The sequence below is a fragment of the Mya arenaria genome, chromosome 13 (assembly GCF_026914265.1).
Source record: "Mya arenaria isolate MELC-2E11 chromosome 13, ASM2691426v1".
Classification (NCBI taxonomy): domain Eukaryota; kingdom Metazoa; phylum Mollusca; class Bivalvia; order Myida; family Myidae; genus Mya; species Mya arenaria.
Window position 1 is genome coordinate 8,939,462 of NC_069134.1, and position 25,069 is coordinate 8,964,530.

Below are 25,069 nucleotides of genomic sequence, written 5' to 3' on the forward strand. Positions count from 1 at the left end.
TGAAAGATACATTAAGTGTTTATTCACAAGGGAATTCTGAATATAAGGACATAACAGTGTAGGTTGTCAAGTATGGATGGTATTTTTTTATGTTCAGAGGCAATTTAAAATAACTTGCCATATGTATTTGACACGTAAAGGCAAGATCAACTTTTCATGTACTGACCTTGTTCGTAGGTCAATGTCATATTAGGGGGCATTCGTCACATACTGTGACAGCTCTTGTTTTTCATTATTTATTTTTTTGAACTTGGGAATCAAAGTTGATGAAACTTCAACTTAATTACAATATTGCAAAAAGACATGAAAACCCCTGAAACTTGTAAAGCTGAAATCCAGACGTTTTCTAACATGGTAGCCAAGATCTCTATTTGTCAAGGGAGATCAGTGCATGGGTGGCATGTTGTAGCATGTTTATTCTGGTAGCGAAAAATTGTGTTTGTTGAATTGTACAGTCTGTGTATGATAGTTATAACATTTGAAAGGAACTCATTTAAGTGCAGAAAATAGCTGAAGCGCTCCTCCGATATGTTTTCTACCACGATTTAGAGAATTAGTTGTGATCTATAGTAGTGATGATCGAATTGGCATTTATTGCTTTTGATCTTGAACAATTTATTTTACTGAAAAACAATATAAAAGACATCTATATTAGTCTGTAACCTGTTTTGCGATGTCCTGAACCAGATTTTGTCCAGATATGAGTGTTGGCACTTGAAAGTTAACTGATCTGTAAATGAAGGTCTAGAATCAAAATACCCTTGAATGAAAATGTAGAGAAAAATTCAGTTAGTGGGTGAAATATGAATGATTTTTTTGGTTAAAAATGGACATTTTTTGGAAGGGGAAACAGCTGATATTCAGCAGTAAAATTAAACAATAAAATCACTGTTTCTGATTGGGGATTTTTATTCCACATTATGGAAAGACTTGTATTATTGGCATTGGGAACACAACCGTGTATCGGCTATGAAAAACACAGAAAAAAAACTGGAGAACGTTGGCAAAATAAACTAAGATTTCATTTTGTTGCAATTCTTTTGGAAGCGAATCATAATTTCAGCATGCACAACTTATGACAATTCTTGTTGAATATATTCAATGCTTGAGGCCAATATTGAAATATACATGACAAAACATAAATGTTCTTTTCAAAATGCAGTATTTAATGTGGAAATTGAATTATTTCCGATTCATTGTTTACAGTTGTGAAATAGGTTTCTGCCATCATGAAAATTGTCCGATTATCAAACACTATCTTACATGTTGCAGGCTGCTTTCTTGTTGCCAACGCTCACTGGTATGATGAAGAATGGACTTGAGGGAAGCCAGTTCTCTGCCGTTCAAGAACCCCAGGCGCTCGTGGTTGCTCCGACCCGTGAGTTGGCTGTTCAGATCTACATGGACGCCCGCAAGTTTGCACATGGCACAATGCTGCGCCCAGTAGTCCTGTACGGAGGAACATCTGTGGGCCACCAGCTCCGACAGGTTCAACAGGGCTGTCACATCCTGGTGGGCACACCTGGCAGGCTTCTAGATGTATTCAGCAAGGGGAAGGTATGTAATTTCATTTAATAACGATGATTAATTGGTTTCTTTGTTGGAATTGGTTTAAATTATCGGAGAATGAAACTATTTCTTGAAATTTTTGGTATTACCAAAAAACTATAAATTGTATGCTTGAGAACATCAATACAGCCAGTATAAGCATCACTGGTACTGTTGACAGCAAACAACAAATTGTCTTCAACTTTCAAACAAATGATACAAACATCTGGAGGCAATAAAAAGGTATATGGTGTGGGCCAAAATATGAAATGGTCGAGAAACTGGAAACAAACTTTTTTTTAATGCTTTATCTAGCATTGATTTATTAAATAAATGACAAATTACTACCTATAATTACCAATGTTAACCGTTTCGATCGATTTTTAGCTCGACTATTCGAAGAATAAGGAGAGCTATCCTAGTCACCCGAGCGTCGGCGTAACCACTTATGTTCCAAGTTTTTGTAAGAGTTTGTACCACCTCAAATATTTTCATTGACATATGGCTTTGAAACTTTGCACACTTGTTCACCATCATGCCCCCAACCTGTACACAGGAGGAGGTAACTTTATCAAGCATTTTAACAAAATTATGCCCCTTTTTCGACTTAGAATTTATGTTAAAGTTTGCGTCCATCTCAAATATTTTTAAAGTCCATTGACGTATGGCTTTGAAACTTTGCACACTTGTTCACCATCATGACCCCAACCTGTACTCAGGAGGAGGTATATTTATCAAGCATTTTAACAAAATTATGTCCCCTTTTTCGACTTAGAATTTACGTTAAAGTTTGCGTACCACCTCAAATATTTTCAAAGTCCATTGACATCTGGCTTTGAAACTTAGCACGCTTGTTCGCCATCATGCCCCCAGCCTGTACACAGGAGGAGGTACCTCTATCACACATTTTGACAAAATTATGCCCCTTTTAGGACTAAGAATTTACGTTAAAGTCTGCGTACCACAAATATTTTCAAATTAAATTTATATAAATTTCTCAGCACATCATGTTTTGCATTTAAATCTAATTTTACAGTGATCCATGCATGTTTCGCCAAATCTTTTCAATCCATACACCGAAAAGCGGCGGAATAGTCGAGCGCGCTGTCTCTGTGACAGCTCTTGTTTATTGTAATGGATGAGGAGAACAACTCTTAATATGATCATCTGTGTTCCCCAATTGTTCTCGAGTTCTCTATATTAGGAAAAATTGTCTTATACCCTCAAAGGTTAGCCTTGAGAAGCTGAAGTACCTCATTTTGGATGAGGCTGACCGCATGTTGGACATGGGCTTTGGGCCCGACATAAGACGTATCATCGAGGAGTTCCGAACGCCAGACAAGACCCAGAGGCAGACCCTTATGTTCAGTGCAACATTCCCACAAGAAATCCAGCGACTAGCAGCCGAATACCTGAACGATTACCTGTTCTTGACAATTGGAAATGTCGGTGGGGCAAACACAGATGTCTCTCAACATGTGTATGAAGTGGACAGATTAGGGAAGAGAGAAAAATTGGTAGAGATTCTCACTGATGCTGGTATGTTTGTTGTTAACTACCATCTAAGGATTATGGTTGTTCTGTAACAATTTAATGGAAAGAATGTGACAGAATAATGTGTGAAGTTGACTATTAGTCAATGACTCATAGTTGTATAAATAAAAACACATGAAATGACCTTGTTGCAGTTCCAGTATTGGATGATGTGTTAAGTTACAGGTAAAGTGGTCTACAAATAATCTATTTCAGGAAAGGACAAAGTGCTTGTGTTTGTTGAGCAGAAGAGAAACGCCGACTTCCTGGCTTCGTATCTGTCCCAGACTGGCTTCCCCACAACCAGTATACACGGGTATGGTCTTTTTATTCAAGGTTGACATGTTTATGTCTGGGTTGGGAAAAAGTTTTATAAAAATGCCTTGTAAATGACTTGGAATAGATGTTTCATAATTTTATGTAGATGTCTAGAAAGGCGATATAGGTATTACTATTGGCCTTTGAAGTGTCCAAAGCTTATGTAAATAGTAACTGAAGATTTCATTTTCAAATTATAAAAAACTTGTTGACAGTTTAAGTAAACACAAGGTCTCCGTCAAGTGCGATCGAGAGGTAAATTGCAGCAGTAGCTTCAGCTTTATGCCATTTATGTAAATAAAATAGTAAAAACATTATTTATTATCCAGTCATGAAGAAACTGGATGACAATGTTTCAGGCTTTATATCTCTGCCAAATTTGATACTGTGCTAATTTACCTCAATATCTCGATTTGTGGCAGATTTTATATTTTAAATTGGCTCTTTCCACATTAATTGATTGGACTATGATAGGCGCTCCAAAAGCGTGACACATCCAATTATGCAGAATACTAGTATTATTTATATCATAGGGACTTAAGGTTTATCTAGCAGTTGAGGATTAACTCCTAACTCTTTCTCACCAATTTGGGAATGGGGCTGGGACCTTTCTGATTATTTTCACATTTGGGAATAGGGTTCATGTTCATGCATGCTGTTCCTGCTAAATGCATATGCTTGTCTATATTCTATAGAGACCGATTGCAAATGGAGCGAGAGGAAGCACTGCTTGACTTTAAGACAGGAAAGTGCTCAATCCTCATTGCCACGTCAGTAGCAGCTCGGGGACTTGATATTCCAATGGTGAAACAAGTCATCAACTATGACCTGCCATCTGCAATAGAAGAATACGTCCATAGGATTGGTAGAACTGGGCGCTGTGGTAACCTTGGTTCAGCCACGTCATTCTACAACAACGAGTCAGACTCTGGTATGGCCAAGGCTTTGGTCAAAATATTTGCACAGGTAAATTGTGTTATTGTTTTCATGTAACAGAAAGTTAAAATAGTTGACGAGTTCTTTTATAAATAAAGCTAAAATTTAATCATTATTAGTATTTTGTAAGTTAAAATAATAAATATATACATTTTTTTCTAGTTTTACTAAAATCTGATTTCTCTAGTTAATCGTAATTTTGAATGAAGATATTGTAGATTTACCATGATGCTTGCAACCACATTGAACAGTCAAAATTTAGATGCTTAAATTTATCAATGTAGTGATAATTGGTGAAATTATTGTTTTCCATCTCAAGGCTGGTCAGGTGGTGCCAGAATGGCTGGAGAACTATGCTAAGGGCGCCATCAGTACGGCCGGCTACGTACCTATGGGTGGCAAGTTTGGAGGCAAAGACATCCGTAGGGATGTCCCAAGGGTAGGTTCAAATTTCTTGCCTTGTTTTAATTATTGACTTAACTAACCATTAACTGATGTTCCTAAATAAAGTGTACTGTTGCGATATAAGCATTTAGAATTGTGTTGAACTTTTTGCATGTGTGAAATAATAGGTCAATTGCTCAGAACTTTGTTTCAATGAACAATGTTGTTAACGGTATCATTGTTGACCTTTAAATGGGAACTATATCACAATGTGCACACATTTAAATGAAACCACCAAAATGAAACCACCACTGCTAAAATAGTTGTTTAATATTTTGTATAAAGTACTACAATTCACAAGTGTATCCATGAATCTTCCAGAGTAGTTAAGATTTCAGTTAATAACAATAAAATTAACTATGTTGTTTACTTCTACAAAGTTCTGTACATTCGACCCAATATCTGCCATGTTTGTTAAGAAAACAAACAAGGGTATCTTTGTATTTTTATAACAACCTTCGGGCTTAACACCCCCAAAAAAGTAGAACTAAAGGATAAAACAGTGTTTAGAATATTTAATTATCTATTCTTTGTTGCAGACCCGCCACGAAGGTGAAGCACAGTCAACTGGAGGCAGTTTCGGGGGTGGATTTAACACAGGAATGGGCGGCGGTGGTAGCTCTGCCTTTGGTGGTGCAGAAGAAGAGGAAAGCTGGGATTAATGCAAGAATTTCCCAGGATACAATGGAGGTTCACAGATGTCTAAGCAAACCTTCCAGAGGCGCATTGTGACTGTATGAACATTTTTTGTTAAAGGAGCCCTTAGTTGGTGAGAATGAGAAGATAGCTTGTTGGATAGGGTTACTTGAGATGAAATTTGTTGATGACTAGCGCCATACTAGGGATTGAAGCCCTTAGATCTGTAAATATGTTCTTGTTTTGATGTTGTTATTGTTAACTGGTCACTTTTGACCACCCGTTTATGTTTGCAATCTTTTGAATAGATAGTGCTAATTATGTTAATGAAACTACTGCAAGGACACCCAAGGATCATTTGCGTGTAAACTGTTGCCATAAAGCTCTAAAAAAGTGATGATTAATCTGTGCCTGAACAGTGAATTGTGTGAACAAAAATGTTGCTAAGCATAATAAAAATATTTGTTTGAGTGCCAAGTGTGTTCCCCTTCAAGAACAAGTGAAGTGCATTTTGTTAATGAGATCAATGCAAAAGACAGAACTTACAAAAACCCCAGAGGTTATGGCTTCTTTCAGAGAGCTACAGGAAATGTTGGACTTGTGTTTCATTCTTCAGATTAAGTAGTGTAAAAGGGCAACTTGCAGTGAGCAGTGAAACAATTAAAATGATCAGAGTGTAATACCAAGGAAGAAAGAGACTTCAACAAAAATGTAAATGAAAACTTAGGTGTTGGTAGCCAAGATGGTCTTGGACACAAATCCTACAGCAGTAATCAGTAAATACTGGGCTATTGAAATCACACGAATAGGATTTGATGTAGGTTCAAGGCTGTCCAAATGTTTATGCATATCTGTCAGGGTGGGGAGGACGGCATACTGTGTAGCATTGGAAATATACTTCTGGAACATTAAGTTTCTGGAAATTGGGAAACGGGTACTAAAAGTAAAAAGATAAATACTCAAAATTATAGGTTTGTTGTTAGTTGAAGCTTGCCAAAAGGGACCAATGGGTAATTTTGTTGTGTTTTCTTCTCATCATTTCATACAAAAAATAATCACTGATATTTGATTATTAGTCAAAATTGATCTCATCCATTCTAGCAGTATTACTTCAGTAATTGTACATGTAAATCTGATGTGTTTAGCAGTTGGAATCAAAGGTTCTTCATAACATAAGTATGGTAATGATGAAGCAGGATTTATGTTGATAAACACATTTTTCTTTCCTGGCTTGTGAAAAAAACAATTTGGGATTTATGACACTTCTCTTTGTGGAACACCAGATTTCAAGGGCAAAATACCTGGCCGTTTTTTATGCAGTTTTTTTGTTGCCAAAACGTCCATGGAACGGGTCAAATGTGGCATAAATTATGGAAGAGAATATTCCAGTAGTGGTTGAGCTGACGTGCAGGGTTTAGCTATCCATGTTGACAAGTGTAGGAAAAATTGGTAAAACTAAAGGAATTGAATATCTCAAGATGATCGATTCTTAAATTAGCTTTGCTGATTTTTGTTTTGTTTGAGACATAATGGGCAATGGATGTCCACCTCTAGCTAGATAGATGTATGTTGTGTTAGCATGGTAGGGTTAAGCATCTGTGATCAGTTTTACCACTAGTCTTTCATCCTCATCTATATCTGTGATAATGGACCACCAAAAGCTGTTCAGGATTGTGCCAAAGATTATCCAGGGATAGTACTTGTGTTTGTTTTATCATTTCTTGTGATGTTTTTTTTACTTTGCACTTAGTTTGTTTATGATTTTTTTTAACAAATTTTATATTTAAATCTCGTCACAAAATGGTAAAACAGACTGGAGTACTGAAAACTGCCATCTCCTATTGTTTTCTGTTGTTTTATATATGAATACGTTTTTATTTTGTGGATTGTTTTACACTTATGATACCCAAACAGGTATTTTGATGATTTGCTGGTGTTTGTTTTGTCTTATCCCTTCCCCGATAACTCATGATCAGGGGTTCCCTAAATTATACAATATGCCAACCATGATTTTGAGGTCAAGAGGAGTAAGCAGCAAAATGGCTTCTAATCATTTAATATCAAATAACCAGTGAAATTTTTACAAGAAGTTGGTCATGATAACTATGATTCTAGGGAGTTAAAAATGAAAAGGTCAAGGTCACAGTGACATAGCAATCTTTAATTCCTTCCAGGAGAAACATTGTTTTGCCCTGTCCGTCTGTCAGAGTTTAGTCCAAGATCGAAGTGACCTTGTCGAAAAAGGGTATCTGCTCAAGAAAAGACCCATGAACTTGTTGATCATAAGTGAATGACGCCTATTGATTTTGAGGTTTTGGTCACAGTGACCTGGAGGTGGAAACAATGTTGGGTCACCAGTCCATACGTCGCACTTTGTTTCTGGTCAATAACTAAAAAGGCATGGACCTTTATACTTGGTATGCAGGTTGGTCAGTGACCTCTGTTGGTTTGTGTCCAGTTCTAAAAGTACAAATTTTATGTCCATTTATAATCTGTTGTTACGACCACAAAACTGGGCAGACAAGCTGTTTTCAAAAAAGCAATCTGTTGGTTGTGACCTGTCCTGTTCCGTTCAAAAGCAAAAAATCCAAAAAAACTTTTCTTAACCAAAGTGTCCAAGTAGGCCCATAATAGTTGTCGTGATTGTACAAGGCTGGCCTTGAGGAGTAGATTGTAGTAGGTTGAGGGTCCCAAAATTGAAGGGTTTCTGGTCGGAGTACTTTTACAGAGACTTGTCTAGGAGTTGCTGTAGATGGATCCGCTTTTGCTTTTGAGGTCAAATGATCGATGACCAGCAACAAAATAGTTTTTTACTTCTTGAAGATTCAGTATACGCTTAATATTTAGAATTTGATGGATTCAAAATGATTCTACATTTTATTATTTATTGCACTGAAATTTGCGTAACCACTTGGGTCCTGAAGAAAATTATTGCAAGGTTTGTTAAAATACAGCTCACATGCAGCAGTTAAAACAGCAGATTAATTCCATAAATAGTAAGACTGCATTTAAGGAATGAAATGGGACTCGCACCACCTCTATATATAGATGGATGGCTAGAGAGGAAGTGAGTGCAAAAGAGTCATATTCTATCATGCACATCTTTAAGTTCTGTCTTAATTTCAAAACAACTGATGTGATTGACAAAACTTATGGTGAGAAGATGTGCAGTGCACAAAAAACATTTTTCTATCATGTATATGGGCAGGCGTCACAAATTGGTTTAAGCCAAATAACTTCAGCTAGCATTGGTGGATAGTAGTAAGTTGGTATGTAGGTAGCTTGGGTGAAGAGCTAGCTTTGGGTTGCTTTTGAAGGGGGTGCAGTCAAGGTCACTATTACTCAAAATAGAAAAATGGTTTCCGCCTGACAATGCCTGTTAGAATTAATGGAAATTATACATAAGATACTAAACGAGTAATATGCAGTTACCGGTAAGCCTCTGATAAAGGTAAAGGCTGCAATATTTTCCTCACTTGTACAAGAATCAATTAATTGGCTAAAATTTGCCCAAATTAAAAGCTTGGTGTTGCATTGCAGCATTTCTAGTTATAGCTATCGAAGACTTGGGTCATGATATGAAAAGTCTCGAGTCCAAGTCTAGAAACAGACTCGGAAAAGTACTGTCATTGTAAAATATTAATTAGTAAAATCCAAATAACATCAGTACTAAGATTTGCAGTTTTGCTACTTGAGTCTGAACTCCTAACTTTAAACTGTTTGTAATCACGGCCCATGACTCTGGCTGGAGTCTGTAAACTTGGAACGCAATTTTGTCCTGAAAAGTATCGATGTAACTATTATTATCTGGGTGTGTTATTGGTCCCAGTTATTATTAGTTCTTCAAATGAAGTCAAACATGGCAATCCTAACTATGTACCTTTCTGACTGTATAGTACCGGTATATATGTATAGGTAAGTTCTGGACCACAATACGCACAAGAATAAGCTCAGAAATTTTATATCAAATTTAAAACCTTTTTTATTTTAAAACTTTAAACAAATTAAGTCTTATTCAAAATCAATACATACACCTGTATACCAAACATGAATTTTGACTGATAAACCTTTACTACTCACTAAATCTATGGAAAATATCAATTACTGATAACAAGACTGAACATGTATATAATAGCAGAAAGCGCAAAAATATTAAAAAATTGGTGAATGCTAAAAGATTTACTGTGGTCTACTGTAGTCTAATATGGTAGAAATACAGTTTTTTTATGCGAATTTCTTTCCAATTAAACTCGGTATCCTTCATTAGAACCATTATTTTCGACATTTATTCATCCTTTTTCTATTTTGTAATATTGAAGCAATATTATTAAATGTGGTACCGTATATCTCCTGGGAGTAAGAGTGCATTTTAAATGCCACTTTCCATCAGTAATTCGAAATCAATAATAACTTGAAACTGATCTAAATACAAAAACAATGAAAATATTTTTTTTCCAAATGTATTATCACTCAATAATGCACACAATAAAATGATAAAAACAATAACACAAACTGGAGCAAAAATTACTTCTGTCAACAATTCAACATTGCATATAATTGTAAATACTGAATACAAAACAAGTTCGTGGAACAAAATATCACAGACAGAAAACTGGGTTATAAAAGCAGAATAAGGCGGCAGAAAACAGCTTTGCACATATTGTCATAATACACAGATAATAAAAATTAGTCGGGGAAGCTTCTCCTTATATCTAGTCCCACAGCATTTTAATGGTTTCTGTCACATGTTTATGAGAATAGATGATCCAGTTAATAGCGTATGCCTCTGAAAAATATATATACAATTTACAATTATGATCATTTACAATTATGATCATTTAAATAAAACTCGAGCATTATTAAAAACGTTTTGTAAGTTTACAGGTTCTCCAGCAGTATCCCGTAGAAAAGTAAGAATCAACTTGGACAATATGGAAGAAAGAAGTTTTTGTCACAAGAGTTTATAACTATCTCAGGTTGGCAATGTTTAAATTGATTAGTTTGGACTCCTGAGGTAATCGGTGAACAAAATTCATTAATAAAGATAAAAATTGATCTATATATTTCAACATTTTCCGCACAAAAAAGAAGGAATCATAGGTTTTAACAAGAGCACCGCGGAGTGGGTGCCAACGCTCGTCTGAGTTATGAGGTAAGGTTAAAGTTTTTGGACGACGACGACGACGCAGACGACGCCAAGGCTATCACAATAACTCGACTTTTTTTCTTCGAAAAACAGACGAGCTAATAAGAAAAGGATGGAAAAAATGTAGGAAGAGTCAAGTAGGAATGCTGGAAAGCCTGCTGTAATACAAATGATACAAGTTCCAGATGAAAGAAAACAAACCAAATTCTGCTTGTGTGCTACATATTGCAAAATAACAGAGAAAAGTTCTTAAATTCTCATCCTTGCACGGCAATTTTCGAAACTCACCTCTCCAGGTCTATTATTTCACAAAGTCTCTGCTGCTGAGAATCAGATTGAGAATTTGTGAACAGTGCTAAAACTCAAAAAGTACCACATGCTTTTTCAATTGTAAAAATCAAACCAACAAATACTTTTAGTTTTACATCAAATACTTGTTTTCAAAAAAACATAAGAGCCTAAAAGAAATTTCCTGACATGTGAATATAAAACCTAGTGGATAAACACAGATAATGATCCTCTAACTTAAAAAACAACAACATTTAGACAGTGCTAAATTTGCCACTAATTTTACTACAAAATGTTCACAACAATTGTATATATAATACTGGTGCACCAAAAACAACAATACTGTATGTGTTAATCTCGTGGTTTAAAGCAGCTACTACCATACAAACATTCAGAGGGATCACTGACATAACAACAACAGCAGAAAACTGCAAACATTTTAAAATACCCAAACATGGTTTGTTTGGAAGAATGAAATTTGAAATTTAATGATTTACAACTGTCCAACAAAGATTTCTTAATGAAATGTTTAACAGAAAATTACTACTTGTTAAACATTTAACACCCAAACATTGGTTCCCTTTGGTGTACTTAAGGGTTTCAGATCAGGAGTAATGGAAGGGTGCTGCACCCCGTTCTTTTAAACTGGTCTCTATGAGGGCAGAAAGATACTATCAAAAAAATAGCACCCTTCATTGCCTTCATAGAATTAAATACTATAGATAACCAAATGTTTCTTTTATTTTAACTAAAACTTACAATATGAATATAAATACATACAAAGTTGACCTATTTAGCAGTTGATATGTTACTGGTATATTAAAATATAACGAAGTTCGTAACACTTTCTGTCAATTTCATAATGTTCAAGTTCTATCACAGCCTGATACTATGTGCCCTTTTATCCCTTGGCACCCTGTCCCTCTTCTGCAGCACCCTGTTAAAATCTGGCTAAAATTCTATACTGTTATTGTATCTAAATAGCGTACAGAAACAGTTGAGGCACTGTACTCGACTAAATGATTCTAGTAAAATCACAACGCGAGCCAAAACAATACTTACAACAACAAAACCTAGACTGAGCAAACAAAGACACCCGGAATGTATACAACATTATAGTACCTACTCATAACTTCAGAATTGAATTCTGTAAATATAGATAACAATATAACAAAACATTATAATAGACAACAATTCAATTTATAAATTTGTTCTAAGAGTTACTGCTTTAACAATTAATACTGTGACACAAAATAATACTGAACGCATTATTTCTTACATTCATACTTATATGTACTGCTTTGTTATTTTCAATAACTTTAATAGTTGTGAAAAAGGAATTTATATTAATTTCATCAAAATTGTAAAACTCATAAAAATAGCAATTGTTTTTAAAGGGTTATGTGTATGAATAACGTTTGTTACTATGCCTATCAATATTATTTCAGGTTCATATGATTTTTTACATGATTGTATATGTTGAAACAAAACAATGTACATGAACAAAACAATGTCTACATGAAACATTGTACAGGGCCTGAGACTCGATGATTTAACAGCACACACATTTTGAGACAGGACAATATCTTGGTGAACACAAGCTTATTTTTCACAGTAAAAGATGGGGGAAAAAGGCACTAATAACAACAATTTATGTTGCTAATTTTGTCAAATAAATGTTGGCTTGCATAATATAGGCAAGAATCAGTAAAAAGTTAGAAGTTCTAGGAAGTTTATTTTAATTTGGCAGTGAACAATTAAGCTATAGTTATTGCCCGTCGTTTTACAAAGTTTTCCTGCGTGTTTGACCTTGGAAGGTCGTATCCAGGAGGCCCCTGGGGGGGAACGAGGAATACTCTGTCTTCTACACGAACATCCTTTGCTCTTACACGCTCCCTGAAAATGATTGCTATTGTAAAGATACATGTAATTTTCCATAACAAAGGCAATGAAATTAAATAGCAACAAATATTATAGCTACATTGGCAGCAGGTTGTGCTAGTCAGTTTAAGAGGGGATGAAATAAATAATGTTATAGACGCTCACTTTGTGGTAAATATTTTATTTCGATTGAAATATCATAGCAACAGTTCTTTGTTTTTAATTACCCAGGTATGTTACAATACATGCAATTGAATACTTCTGTTGTTTTTGTGAGGCGGATCAAAGAAGTTAACAAAGGGCAGATTAGAAAGGATAAGACATTAAAACTGTTTTGTAACATTGAGCAACAGGAATATGTTATTCTAGTGTCAGACTTTGAAAATGTAACTGTTAATACAACTATAAGGAAGAAATTGATATAAACTTTGTGAAAGTTTTGTGCTTAATAAAGGTCAAATGACTTTCATCATGGTACCGGTATATTAGTGACAGGTTATTAAGACAAATTAAAAATTACTTAAACTGGGGGAAACTAAAAAGAACCTGACTGAGTATATAGGTCAGCTGATAAGCATTTAGGCTGCGGTTTCTGACATTTTTGTCTTTGATCGATTCATACTTGTCTCCTTATCTTGTTTCCTAGGGCACAAGTTGAATATTTTTCTACATACACATGTGAATTGACTTGCATGTCATAATGTTAATGACCGAGATTGTTACTTTTTCGTTGATTTACAGGAAAACAAATTGTTTTCTATTCAATTTTTCATTAAAAAGAGAGCATAATATATTGTACTGTTATATTTGTGTATTATGAATTATCAAAACAATCATAAATTGTCACTCTACTTAAAATTGTTTAATGTAATGTTACTCACATTTATTTAAATATATTTTGGTGTACAAAGTTCAAGACGGGGTTATAATAGTATACAGGCAGTATATAGTTCTATAGACAAGATCAAATAAATATAGACAGAAAGACATAGGAAAGGACAACTCCAGGTGGACATACTTGAGGAATTTCTCCATAGTGAGTGAGAGTTTGCCCGTCTTGGCAAGGAAGACACTCTGATGACCATTCTTGTGTTGGGCCTCCTCCCACTTCTGCACATCGTACCGACCAGGGCCAACTGGGTTCTGTTGTTGATGTACAAAAATATTCTTATTCTAATATCACACGAGATCTTTTGTTCCTCATATAAATTCTACCTTTAACAGGAACGCATTCCTATACAATATAAGGTCTAAAAAAACATTTCAACCATTAATAGATGGATTTCTGAACCATGAGTTACATAAAACAAATGTAGGTTTGATTGATTCAGCTAGTTCAAACAAGGAAAAGTCAAAAGAACATTTACCAAAGATAGAACTTTATCCCTAGCCATTCCTTGTATAAAAACATATTTTAGATTAACTCCCAACTGCCAGACAGGTGACTTACGAAGTTCCTGGTGAAGAATTTCTGTGAGAGTTTGTCGTTCCTCTGTGCCGTGGAGAGGAAGCCAGGGGGTTTCTTAGACTCTGGCTTCGACAACTGCCCAGGCTCATATTGACCTGGGCCCGGCTGGATCTGTAATCATACAGTATTATACACATTTAATGATGTTAAGAACATGAGAGTTAAATTACTTCATTTAATCATCATTATATGTGATACCAAGTTGCTATCTGGTTCAGATTTTAATATCAATTTTAATACTAAAATCTTATCAATTCAAAATCATTGTGGAAAGTTGAAATTCAGTATATGCTTAAAGGCAAGTAGCATTCTTACCGTTTCCTTTGGGCACTGTGAAAGGGTGCTGCAGAAGACGCGCTCTGTTGGACGCTCAGGGTATTGCGAAACTTTTCCAAACCTGCCCTGGCGATTGCGATGGATTGTGTCCCAGTCATCAACAAAAGACTTGAGCTGGTATTGGCCTGGGCCCAGATTGGCTAATTTCTAGGATGAAAAAATAACTTGTCTTGACAAGTGTTGAAAGAACATAATGGTTGGCTTATCATTAAATTTGCAAACCAATCATCTGAAAGCTGATTTAAGTTCAAGTCCACATTAGAATGGAGCTTCAAAATCTACTCTGTTGTGTGTCTAGGACAGCTAAAAGGACCCCAGTAAGAGGACATCATAAAAGTGCTTAATCAAAGTATATAAATAAAGCCTAATGATGAAGCTAATGTTTTTGGTATCTCATTGTGATAAAACATACAGGAGCAGCAAGATATCCAACAGTGATGGGTTTATTCCTGTCCCCAGAAAACAGGTCATAGGGGCCTCGTAAACTCGTCACTTTGTTTACACGCTCCTCTGCAAAGCTCTTGAAGTTGTATGTCCCTGGACCCAACTTGGAACCCTGAAAAAATGACAAGTTTAGAAAAATACTTGCAGATAGATGCATCAGCACAAATTTTATTTCAAAATTCCATTGGGAACACACTACATGTCATCCATCCCCAATTACACACATTCTTTCGATTTATAGTCTGGGCTCGGACAGTTTTTTTTGTACAGAATGCAAAAAAGCACTCTTAAAAAGACAAAGAAATATATATTTTAATTCATTTAATCGGAACTGTACAAATCATGGGTGAGTCTACTCACAACAGAGGGAAGATTCCTGGGCGTGGAGGATCCAGCATCCAGCATCCCAATTGTTGATGTTGAAATCTGTTCCTTCGCCTCCTTGGCAGCATGGGGAATACCCCCATCACCATAGGTACCTAGGAAAGAGATAAACAAAAACTTTAAATCATAAAACTACCGCGTCTCTCTACTTCAAACAGGGATTTGATTTTTTTGTGTTTACTGGATACAGACTATTGTTTCCTACTCTCATGGGCTGCATCACTATATTAGTACTGTTACGCGCTTGCTGGCATTCAGGAGCGGCCTGCCGCTCCACCTACAGTATCTGATGTCAATGTAGACAAAGGCACCCTGGTTGCTCAGGATCACCCTTCACAAATAGTCTAACACAAAGCACCACCTTGTATGGCAGGATTTATTTTTCAAATTGAGCAATAGGGAAGAGGCATACTATAGCCCAAACCTTTTAAAAGAAAACTGACACTCCTAATTTGACTTGTTCCTGTAAGAGCATCTCACCTGGTCCCGGTACCTCACTCTGCTGTTCCTTAAAGCGGGTTGCCCGAGTCTCACAGATTCCGAGAGCACTGCGTGGTTTCAAGTCTGAAGACTCCAGAAAATCCTTGATCTCATACGACCCCGGACCCAGCTTACGAACCTGAATAAAAACAATAATAACATGCAGTAAAAATGATTTGCTTATTTATGTAACATACTGATTATTGAACAGGAAGGGCATTTTTAAGGCATGTTATACCGATAACTCATTCTATAACTATGCAAATATGAGCCATACAGTTGCTCTTGGTAGATCATAAGCATTTTCTTTGAGATGTTTCAATTTGTATTGAATTATAATCATATACATTTTTTAGTAATCATGTGTGAAGGTAAAGCATGGGGATTTCATTATCAATAAAAGCATGTATGTTTAGTAGTATGGCTTAAAAAGAAAGTTTTTTTTGCATTCTACACAAGTTTAATTGCTAATATGACAAAGCAAAATTATAAAACATCAATAAAACTTTTCTAAACAAATACATGTCAATGGAGCATGGCTCGCAGGATTTCGGTTATTTAAATAGGTACAAATATGTTCCCATCAACTAATTTGAGATGTTCACTCCCTTTCTTGAATATTTAATACAACACTACCGCAGTTTTATCAAGGGAGGTAATTTGGGAAGTTTAAAAATAGAATCATGTTATTTAATTGTGCACATTTTTTGGTGGGACCTAATTAATTTATACACCACAAGTTTAGTAAATGTTTTGAATGATAAAATGACATATAAATATATATATTTTTTTTTTATTTTGATTAGAATTTAATATAACGGATCAATATCCAGAGCTGTCACATGAGTGACAAATACAGCCACACGCTACCTGGACGCAGGAATGGTCAACTATTTCTTTCAGAAGGGCCCATAGTTCCTTCAAACATGGGGTTGATTGAAACCAAGGTCGAACTTGACCTGTATATTATGCTGTTTTCCAAATATTTTTTAAATTGGACAACTGTTTCATGAGTAAATGTTCGGATACCATATTTTTGGAAAAATTTAAAGTTGAAAATAGGCCTTAACTCCAGTAAGACTGGATTTTCCAAAGTCACACTTGACCTTTATTTAATGGTGATAGCAGGAGACAAGACTGACTGAAATAATAATTGAAATAAAATCTATTAAGTCAATCATCATGTAAAAAGTAATATTTATCATGGCCCTTTCTTCTTCTTTCATAAGATCTGAATGTCTTTAATAACATTTTGCAGATAAATTTACTATATCGAAGTATAATTATTTTGTCAAATCAATATTTATGATTTTTTTCAATGGCACATTTAAGATTATCTTAATCATTTAATAGGATCTACCAGTATATTTAATGAACTTTAAAAAAAAAATCTAAAACACCTTTAAAATACCATAAATATCTTTCTAAATATTTAATGTGATTAACTTTAACAGAACCAGGTCTTGGTGAATATATCATGAAATTCAAAAATTGAACAGTATTGTTAAACCATAAAACCAACCATTATAGATGGACCATCAGCCTTCTTATAAGTAATCTTTTACCTCCTATCTTATAAAACCTTGTGTGAGATAATCATAGAAAATATGGCAAAGGAAGGTAAATATTTTTCATAATGATCATTAATTAAACATTTCTTTGCGTTCAGTTAACTATTGATTATTGATTTACTTTCACATGTAATTAAATTTCTGAGATTCTTGAGGCAGCGGTATCAAAGCTTCTACACTCAATTAAAACTGGGAATGATATTATCCAGATGACTGAGCTTGTTTCTATTGATTGGCAATATATATTGCTGTAAGAATTGAAGATATTCAAAATAGTTGAAATATAGTAACAATTTCTTCCAATTGATTCAAATTGTATATGAATTACAGTTCCATTTTCACCCAGTGTATTTCTCATTTTAATCATTGGCAATTTTAGCATCTGAAAATTCAATTAAACCACTAACCACTGCCTTGACCTATTGTTAGTTTGCTGATATTGATCAATCTGTCTAAATTCATAAAGGGAATAAGATACAATCGAAACGATATTTATATCAATCTGATATTAGGTAGCTTTGAAGTCTTATCTCCATGTATTATACATGTTGCATTCAGTTCCATGTGAAATGTAAATACTGGCAGCTCGGCCATTAAGGGCATTGATTTTCTCTTTTAAAGATGTAGATCACTTCACATTAATCAACAGAATACATTTTTATAATAGCTATTAGTTCTGGTCGACGTCTTAAAACATATTTCAATTACTAGTTTCAAATTGGTTATATTTACTTAATGCTTGTTGAATGGAAAACATTTCAGTCAAAACATTTAAAACCTGATCAATCAATGACACAAATGTAAACCCCTTTATCTGCATAAGCACACTTCGGGTGATCTAATATGTTGTGTTAACATACCTAAAACAAACATGTTGAGAATTTAAGCCTTACTGTTAAGAGCTAAACAAATGTAGACAGTGCTTAAATTATTCTACATCAAATAATAATTTGTTAATATTGAACTCAAATTTCTATTCCACCAGACAGGCTACATCTAGTGACCTATACTGTCTGAATTTATAAATTATTACCGGTAATGTTAATAAAAAATATAGGAGCCAAGACAAATGCATCTGAAAACTACCTTCTAGCAAAAGCAAACTTTCAAGTTTTTTTTAAGCTAAGCTTAACCAGCATCCCCAACAATAATGATGAAAATATTTGATAATCAGAAGATCACAATAGCGTGTAATTAAAAACATTAGATACCGGGTAAACAGCAACTATCATATTACACAAACATTTATAAACAGTCCCTACCAATTCCTTTTTCAGTTCCCACTGTTCTTTGTGGAGAAGGTGTGGTAGGGCGGCCATCCTTTCCACCTCATGTGCGCGAGACCAGCCCGGCCCTGATGACCGCTCCTCAACACTCTTTCTGTTGAACCCACCAACATCCACATAGTACGATCCAGGGCCCATGCGCCGGTTCTGCAAACAGTGAAATCATAGATTAATATCATATTGCAATTATTAAAGTCTTTCATTATCAGGGATGTGATTTACCTGGCAGCTGAAGGACTGGAACCATTTAGGTCAATTTAGGGGGTCAAGCAACCTGCAGCAGAAGCAAAACTGGCTTTTTAAAAGCCCTTTGGAGGGCTTTCCTGACTTCGAATTTGAAGCAAACTGGAGAGTCAACAGGAGAGTCAATACTAACAGCAAATACAGTAACAACCAAAAGCAACCAGTTGACTTTTTCTAATCAGTTAACAAACTTTTTTTCTTCTCTCATGTTTAATTTTCTTAACAATAAACAGATCCATAGTCTAGTGGTAAGACATTCAACAGACAAATAAGTGCTGTCATAGGACAGTGCGCTCGACTTTACGCCCATTTGTCTTAGAAATAAATTCAATAATGATGTAATATGTGCCTATCAAAAGCAATTATAAAAGTCAAATTAAAGAATATACAAGAAATGCAGCAATGCAATGAAACCAGGTTTTCACTGATTGACAGAAGATCTTCAGCCTTTGTTGTAAGAATCAGTTTCAACTGCTTTTCTATTTCCAGTAGCAGTGACCTTGACCTTGACCCTACGGGCTCAAAATACAATCTAATGGAAGTCCTCAATTAACTCTTCCTACATACCAAGTTTGGTCACAATCTGTCATCCCTAACTAAAATTATTCAGTACCAAACAGTTCATCTATTCATAGTAACAGTGACCTTGACCCTAGGAACGCAATGCAATGAAAGGTCTTCATAAACTCTTTATATAATAATTATACCAAGTTTGGTTGCCATATGTCAACCCTAACTAAAGTTATTCAGAACCAATCATTTTTCTATTTAAGTGACAGTGACCTTGACCCCTGGGGCCCCAAATGCAATCCCATGAAAGGTCTCCAAAAACTCTTCCTATTTACCAAGTTTGGTCCCTTTATGTCAAACCTAACTAAATTTATTTGATAACATAGGTGAGTTTGACACAGCCCTCCTGCCAGCCTGCCTGAACAATGACGTACATCATTCTAATTACCAGGTTTCTCATTGTGAAAACCTTGATTAAAATATAAAAATGTGCCTGTCATAAACCATAAAAAAGGTCAATCAAGGGCCATAATTTTTATTTAGGATTAATATGGAGTTATGTAACTGAACTTCTGTGTAATGTATGAAGGCCATTGAATGAACAGTATATGAGATCAAAGTTAAAAGCCAAAGTTGCCCAAAATCTTTAACAAAATCTTTTTAGTCAATCAGGGGCCATAATTTTTATTAAGATAAAATGGTGTAAAGTTACCTAATTATAAGATATCCGTCAATAATTGTGTGAAGTATTAAGTCAATTGAATGAAGGACATAGAAGTTATTAGAAAAAAACCAAACTTTCCACAAAAAATTTAACCTGCAACAATGTGCCCTAAAACTTTAACCCAAGTTCCAAAGTCAATCAGGGCCAAATTTTGTATTTAGGATAATTATGGAGTTATGTATACTCAGTGTGTGATGGTCCTGAACAACTGTTTGAAGTATTAAGAGAATTGAATGAAGAGTATTGTAGTTATAAGTGAAAGCAACTTGTCCTAAAACTTCAACTGGACACCAACGCTGAGTAAGTAGTATAGCCTTCTTATAAAGCTTGAGGTCACAGGTTTCACTAAGAAATGTTATCTTTGTCTTTGAGGAGGGACATACAACTAGGGTCCTGTGGTGCTAAAATATGGTGCATGTTAAAGAACCAGAGTAGCACTAAGCAGAGTTATGCACCAGTCAATTGTAACCACGGCCCCCCAAGATCCGGGGGTATACCGGGGATAGCCGGGGAAATGGGCCGTGTTTTTACCTTCCAGGTGGCCCCGCAGTGCCGGGTGAATGCGCTGGTTTTGTATTCGCGCCATATATAGCGGGGAATGTGCCTTACTTAGGGTCCCTGGGGTGCGGGGGCATTTGGCGGGGATTTAACCATCAGTTCGTCCCCGCCGGGCGGGGTTTTTACCCATGCTTGGCTGGACCGAAAGTCAAAGTCCCCGCTATTCGCTGGACCTGGAGGGGCCGTGGTTACAATGGACTAGTGCATTAGTCTGTGCACTATACCCCACAACCATAAAAAAAATTATCCTCTCAATTTGTTAAAATGAATGCATTGTGAGGTATTTATATTTACTACAGCTACCTTTTAAAATTTAAGAGGTGGCTAAAATAACAAAAGTGAAATGTGTAACCTACCAGTTCTTCAATAGACTTTTTGTCATAAGGAATTTCTGTAAAAGTGCCTGGCATCTTTTTTTTAGGATGAACACCAGAGACATCAAACCTGCAATTCATACACATGTATGCATATCACCAAGTGCAATTCATTACAAGATAAAAACTGTCATTAATAAGCCAAACATCATTTTAAAACAATGTAGCTGGTAATTTTTTGGAAACAAAAGAAATTGGATGGCTTCTTGAATGGAATTGTAACTTCTTTTATTAATTTAATAATTAGTTATTTATTAAACCATTTTGATTATTAAATTTTGATGCACAATACTATACATGGGTGTTCAGAAAAAATGTTTTAATTTGGATATTTTAATGTTTCTTTGCAATGCTGCCACTTCGGTCAATGCCTAAGATCATTGGAAACACATTGGGTGTCTTTTAATGTAAATTTATGGTACACACAATGATTTTTAATTGTGGCCTTATTCTAAGTTCACTTCCTACACTTATCGATACACTACAGGAAAACTTACCTTGCGGTTTGGGTCCCAAATGGAGATCCTTTGAACTTTTTTTCTGCCATTTTTTCAATTGTTTTAGGTCATTAGGTTAGAATAGATTGCACTGAATATATTTTACACTACATCTTTATTGCGGGAAATACTATCACAAAAAGTCCTGAAGAACTATCACCGTTGTCACATGGCAACGTGACGCTATCCTCTTCAGAGATCGAAATCTCCGTTTGTGCGACAGTCCATGCAAAATTATAAACAAGAGGACAATTCTATCGAATAATATAAGTTATTTTTAAATTGGTGAATACTAATTTGCTAGACTCACTAACAGTAGTAAAATCGAGGAATGCATTTAAGGAAATAATTGTTTTAATGTAGGGTTTTCCATTATCAAGAGGGGATCCTCGTTGAAGAGTATTCTAAAGGGAGGCAACTCAATCGATCCATTCGTACCTACGAACACTCGTACCACAGTGTTCGTACCAGACAATTAAAACTGACTTAAAGTGACGCTAATCTGACAAATTTACCCCTGGACAACGTGAAAGAAGACAAACCTTTCCATTATATGATAAGTTATAAAAGTTTAGTCTATCAATCTTTAAGCATATGCGTCTTGAAACTTGAAACAATTAATTACATTAAGGAAAAAAGTCGAGGGTAAAACGGAATGATAACGGCAAACATTTAATTCACAATTACATCAAAAAGAAGGTCATGTTTTAAAAAATCTAAAAAACACTAATCCATGGTTATCGTCTTGTATACCATTTCACGAAATATCGTGCATAAACTCATTGAATCTAGATTGGAGTCTGTACAAAACCCCATTTTGTGTGGATTTTGGTGCAAAAAACAAGTTAACAGCTTTTTCCTTAAGAAGATTCTGCCTGTTATATCTATACTATGTTGACAAAATTGATTATAAAGTATATGCTGAAATGAGAATCAAGACTTGGGAGCAAAAGATTTTGTTTAAGCACAAAGTACCGAAAAAAACGCCATCATAGATTTTGGATATTTAAATGTTTCCTTGCAGTAGTAGTTTATTCTTTACACATTGTCTATTTCAGTGTCACTTTTATTTCTGATTTTTCTAGCCTATTAAGTATATATTTATACAGTACTCTAAAGGCTAGAAAAAAAATAATATTTGTTACTGCCCCGTGTTGATGTTTGATAGAAGTAGATGTAATTGCAGTATTGAATGAAATTGTATGATTGGTGTTGTAATGATCAGCTTTCTTTGTAATGATGCTATTCAGTACTTAGTTGTTATACTTGATGCACTGGTGGGTCTAGTTTTTGAAAAACAAGAGGCACATCAGTGCCTGTGCTCCACTGGCCAAAAGGTTCAAGCAAAGACCACCTAACGAACATTTTCTTCAAGTTTCATAGAAATACAATCATCAATTTTTGAGGAGAAGTTATTTAAAAAAAATTTTTACTTTAATAGCTCTGGCTGCCATGTTGTGCAGTGGACCGAAATGATTTGGGCAATTTGAGTAAAGGAGCACCAAACAAACATTTCTGTCAAGTTTTATCGAAAAAAGGTCATCGGTTTCGACGACAAGTCGTATAAAGTTTTTTTATTTTTTAGCTCTGGCAGCCATGGTGTGCAGTGGACTGGAACCATTTAACAAATTTTTGTTAATGACCACCCAAGGAACATTTCTGTCAAGTTTCATCAAAATCTGATCATCGGTTTCTGAGGAGAAGTGGTGTAAAGGTTTTTCCTATTTTTAGCTCTGGCTGCCATGTTGTGCAGCGGAACGGAACCATTTTGTCAAAGATTTTGTTGAGATGACCCTTGTTATTAAGTCTCATAAAGATTATGTCAAAATTGTGACGCAGGCAATTTGTGGACTGACGATTGACTAACATGTAATCTTGTCTTGTCATATGACAGGCGAGCTAAAAATTACAAACCATTGTTTTCCAAATGGAAATGGAGACGTCGTTTGCTTTGTACAAAGGATCAGAAGATCGCAAAACAATAAATAAACCTTGGAATTGTTCTTTTTTGTTATCACTTTTGATTTATCAGAACTGCTATATAATCATAATTGTGGTAAATCAGTTTCAGACTGGTTGTCAGGTGTACCCACACAGCACATGTCATGTGATACCTAGCAGGAAAGATGGCTTTGGTTTATTATTGTTTAAAAATTATTTAAAGATGCTATACGTGAAAAATTAAGACATTATTTTTTTTTCTATTAAAGGGAGGTAATTCAGTAGTAAAATGTAATCAAAGCTATTAAAGCATGGCATTTCTTTTCTAACCATGTTGATATTATTACAGTCTATTCAAGCAAGATGCCTTTTGTTTTTACATAGTACCCATAGGTTCTGAAAAACAAGGAGCACTATTCCCAACAGAAGGATGTCACTCCCTATCACTGCATGAGCATCATAATAAAGAAATGTTTACTCAAACTGCAAGCTGCTCAATTGAAATAGGTATTTACCTCAAGCATACAGTTTTATAATGTGGCAAAATAGTCGGACTACTATATTGTCATTCGGACTAGTAAAATATGCCATTATGCTAGTCCAACTGGCTAGTAGGTTAAAATGTTTTTCGTGAAGACTGCGGACGAGAAGTCCTTAAAGGTTTTTCTATTTTTAACTCTCGCAGCCATGTTGTGCAGCGGACCGGAACCATTTGGGCAATTTTGGTTAAAGGGCATCCCGATGAACATTTATGTAAAGTTTCATCAAAATCTGATAATCGGTTTCTGAGAAGATGTAGTTGAACGTTTTTTTCTATTCTTAGCTCTGGTGCCCATGTTGTGCAGCAGACCAGAACTGTTTGGGCTATTTTGGTTAAGGACTACCCAAGTAACATTTCTGTCAAGTTTCATTGCAATACGATCATCGGTTTCTGAGGAGAAGTCGTTTAAAGGTTTTTCTATTTTTACCTCTGGGGGCCATCTTGTGCAGTGGACCGAAACCATTGAAGCAAATTTGATAAAGGACCATCCAAGGAACATTTCTGTTAAGTTTCATCAAAATCTGATCATCGGTTTCTGATAAGATGTTCTTTAAAGGTTTTTCTATTTTTTTGCCCTGGCAGCCATGTTGTGCAGCGGACCGGAACCATTTGAGCAATTTTGGTTAAGGACCACCCAAGGAACAATTCTGTCAAGTTTCATCAAAATCTGCCTATCCGTTTCAGAGGAGATGTCGTTTAAAGATTTTGCTATTTTTAGCTGTGGCGGCCATATTGTGCAATGGACCAGAACCATTTGAGCAATTTTAATAAAGGACCACCCAAGGAACATTACTGTCAAGTTTCATCAAAATCTGCCAAACCGTTTCAGAGGAGATGTCGTTTAAAGATTTTGCTATTTTTAGCTCTGGCGGCCATATTGTGCAATGGACCGGAACCATTTGAGCAATTTTGGTAAAGGACCACCAAAGGAACATTCCTGTGAAGTTTTGTCAAAATCCGCTTATCAGTTTCAGAGGAGATG

General features: G+C 35.3%; 3 protein-coding genes across 4 annotated transcripts in view; 2 read left to right on the top strand and 1 right to left on the bottom strand.

The window, feature by feature from the left end:
- The window catches only part of LOC128213857 (ATP-dependent RNA helicase DDX4-like), a 50,067-nt gene extending 42,724 nt beyond the window's left edge, over positions 1 to 7,343 (top strand). Inside the window, exons 11-16 of the mRNA XM_052919925.1 lie at positions 1,273 to 1,557; positions 2,778 to 3,087; positions 3,298 to 3,397; positions 4,095 to 4,365; positions 4,655 to 4,774; positions 5,319 to 7,343. Coding sequence (XP_052775885.1) covers positions 1,273 to 1,557; positions 2,778 to 3,087; positions 3,298 to 3,397; positions 4,095 to 4,365; positions 4,655 to 4,774; positions 5,319 to 5,441 — 1,209 coding nt within the window. The 3' untranslated portion in view covers positions 5,442 to 7,343. The remainder of the gene's footprint in view (positions 1 to 1,272; positions 1,558 to 2,777; positions 3,088 to 3,297; positions 3,398 to 4,094; positions 4,366 to 4,654; positions 4,775 to 5,318) is intronic.
- A 2,516-nt stretch (positions 7,344 to 9,859) lies between these two features.
- LOC128212831 (lymphocyte expansion molecule-like) lies at positions 9,860 to 21,970 on the bottom strand. 2 transcript variants are annotated; one of them, XM_052918175.1, is made up of 12 exons: positions 21,606 to 21,970; positions 21,091 to 21,178; positions 18,676 to 18,846; positions 15,843 to 15,981; positions 15,339 to 15,457; positions 14,947 to 15,090; positions 14,514 to 14,681; positions 14,181 to 14,309; positions 13,749 to 13,873; positions 12,659 to 12,745; positions 11,976 to 11,996; positions 9,860 to 10,201 (listed from the first exon to the last, which is right to left on the bottom strand). In XM_052918175.1, the coding sequence occupies exons 1-11, from the start codon at positions 21,653 to 21,655 to the stop codon at positions 11,984 to 11,986; spliced, it is 1,233 nt and encodes a 410-aa protein (XP_052774135.1). In that variant the 5' UTR covers positions 21,656 to 21,970; the 3' UTR covers positions 9,860 to 10,201; positions 11,976 to 11,983. The 2 variants fall into 2 exon arrangements, with proteins under 2 accessions (XP_052774135.1, XP_052774134.1); XM_052918174.1 differs by having other exon boundaries at positions 9,860 to 12,745.
- A 2,698-nt stretch (positions 21,971 to 24,668) lies between these two features.
- LOC128212961 (sterol carrier protein 2-like) overlaps positions 24,669 to 25,069 on the top strand; it is a 55,030-nt gene continuing 54,629 nt past the window's right edge. The window contains exon 1 of the mRNA XM_052918378.1: positions 24,669 to 24,672. The gene's annotated coding sequence lies outside the window, so the exon portion shown is untranslated. The remainder of the gene's footprint in view (positions 24,673 to 25,069) is intronic.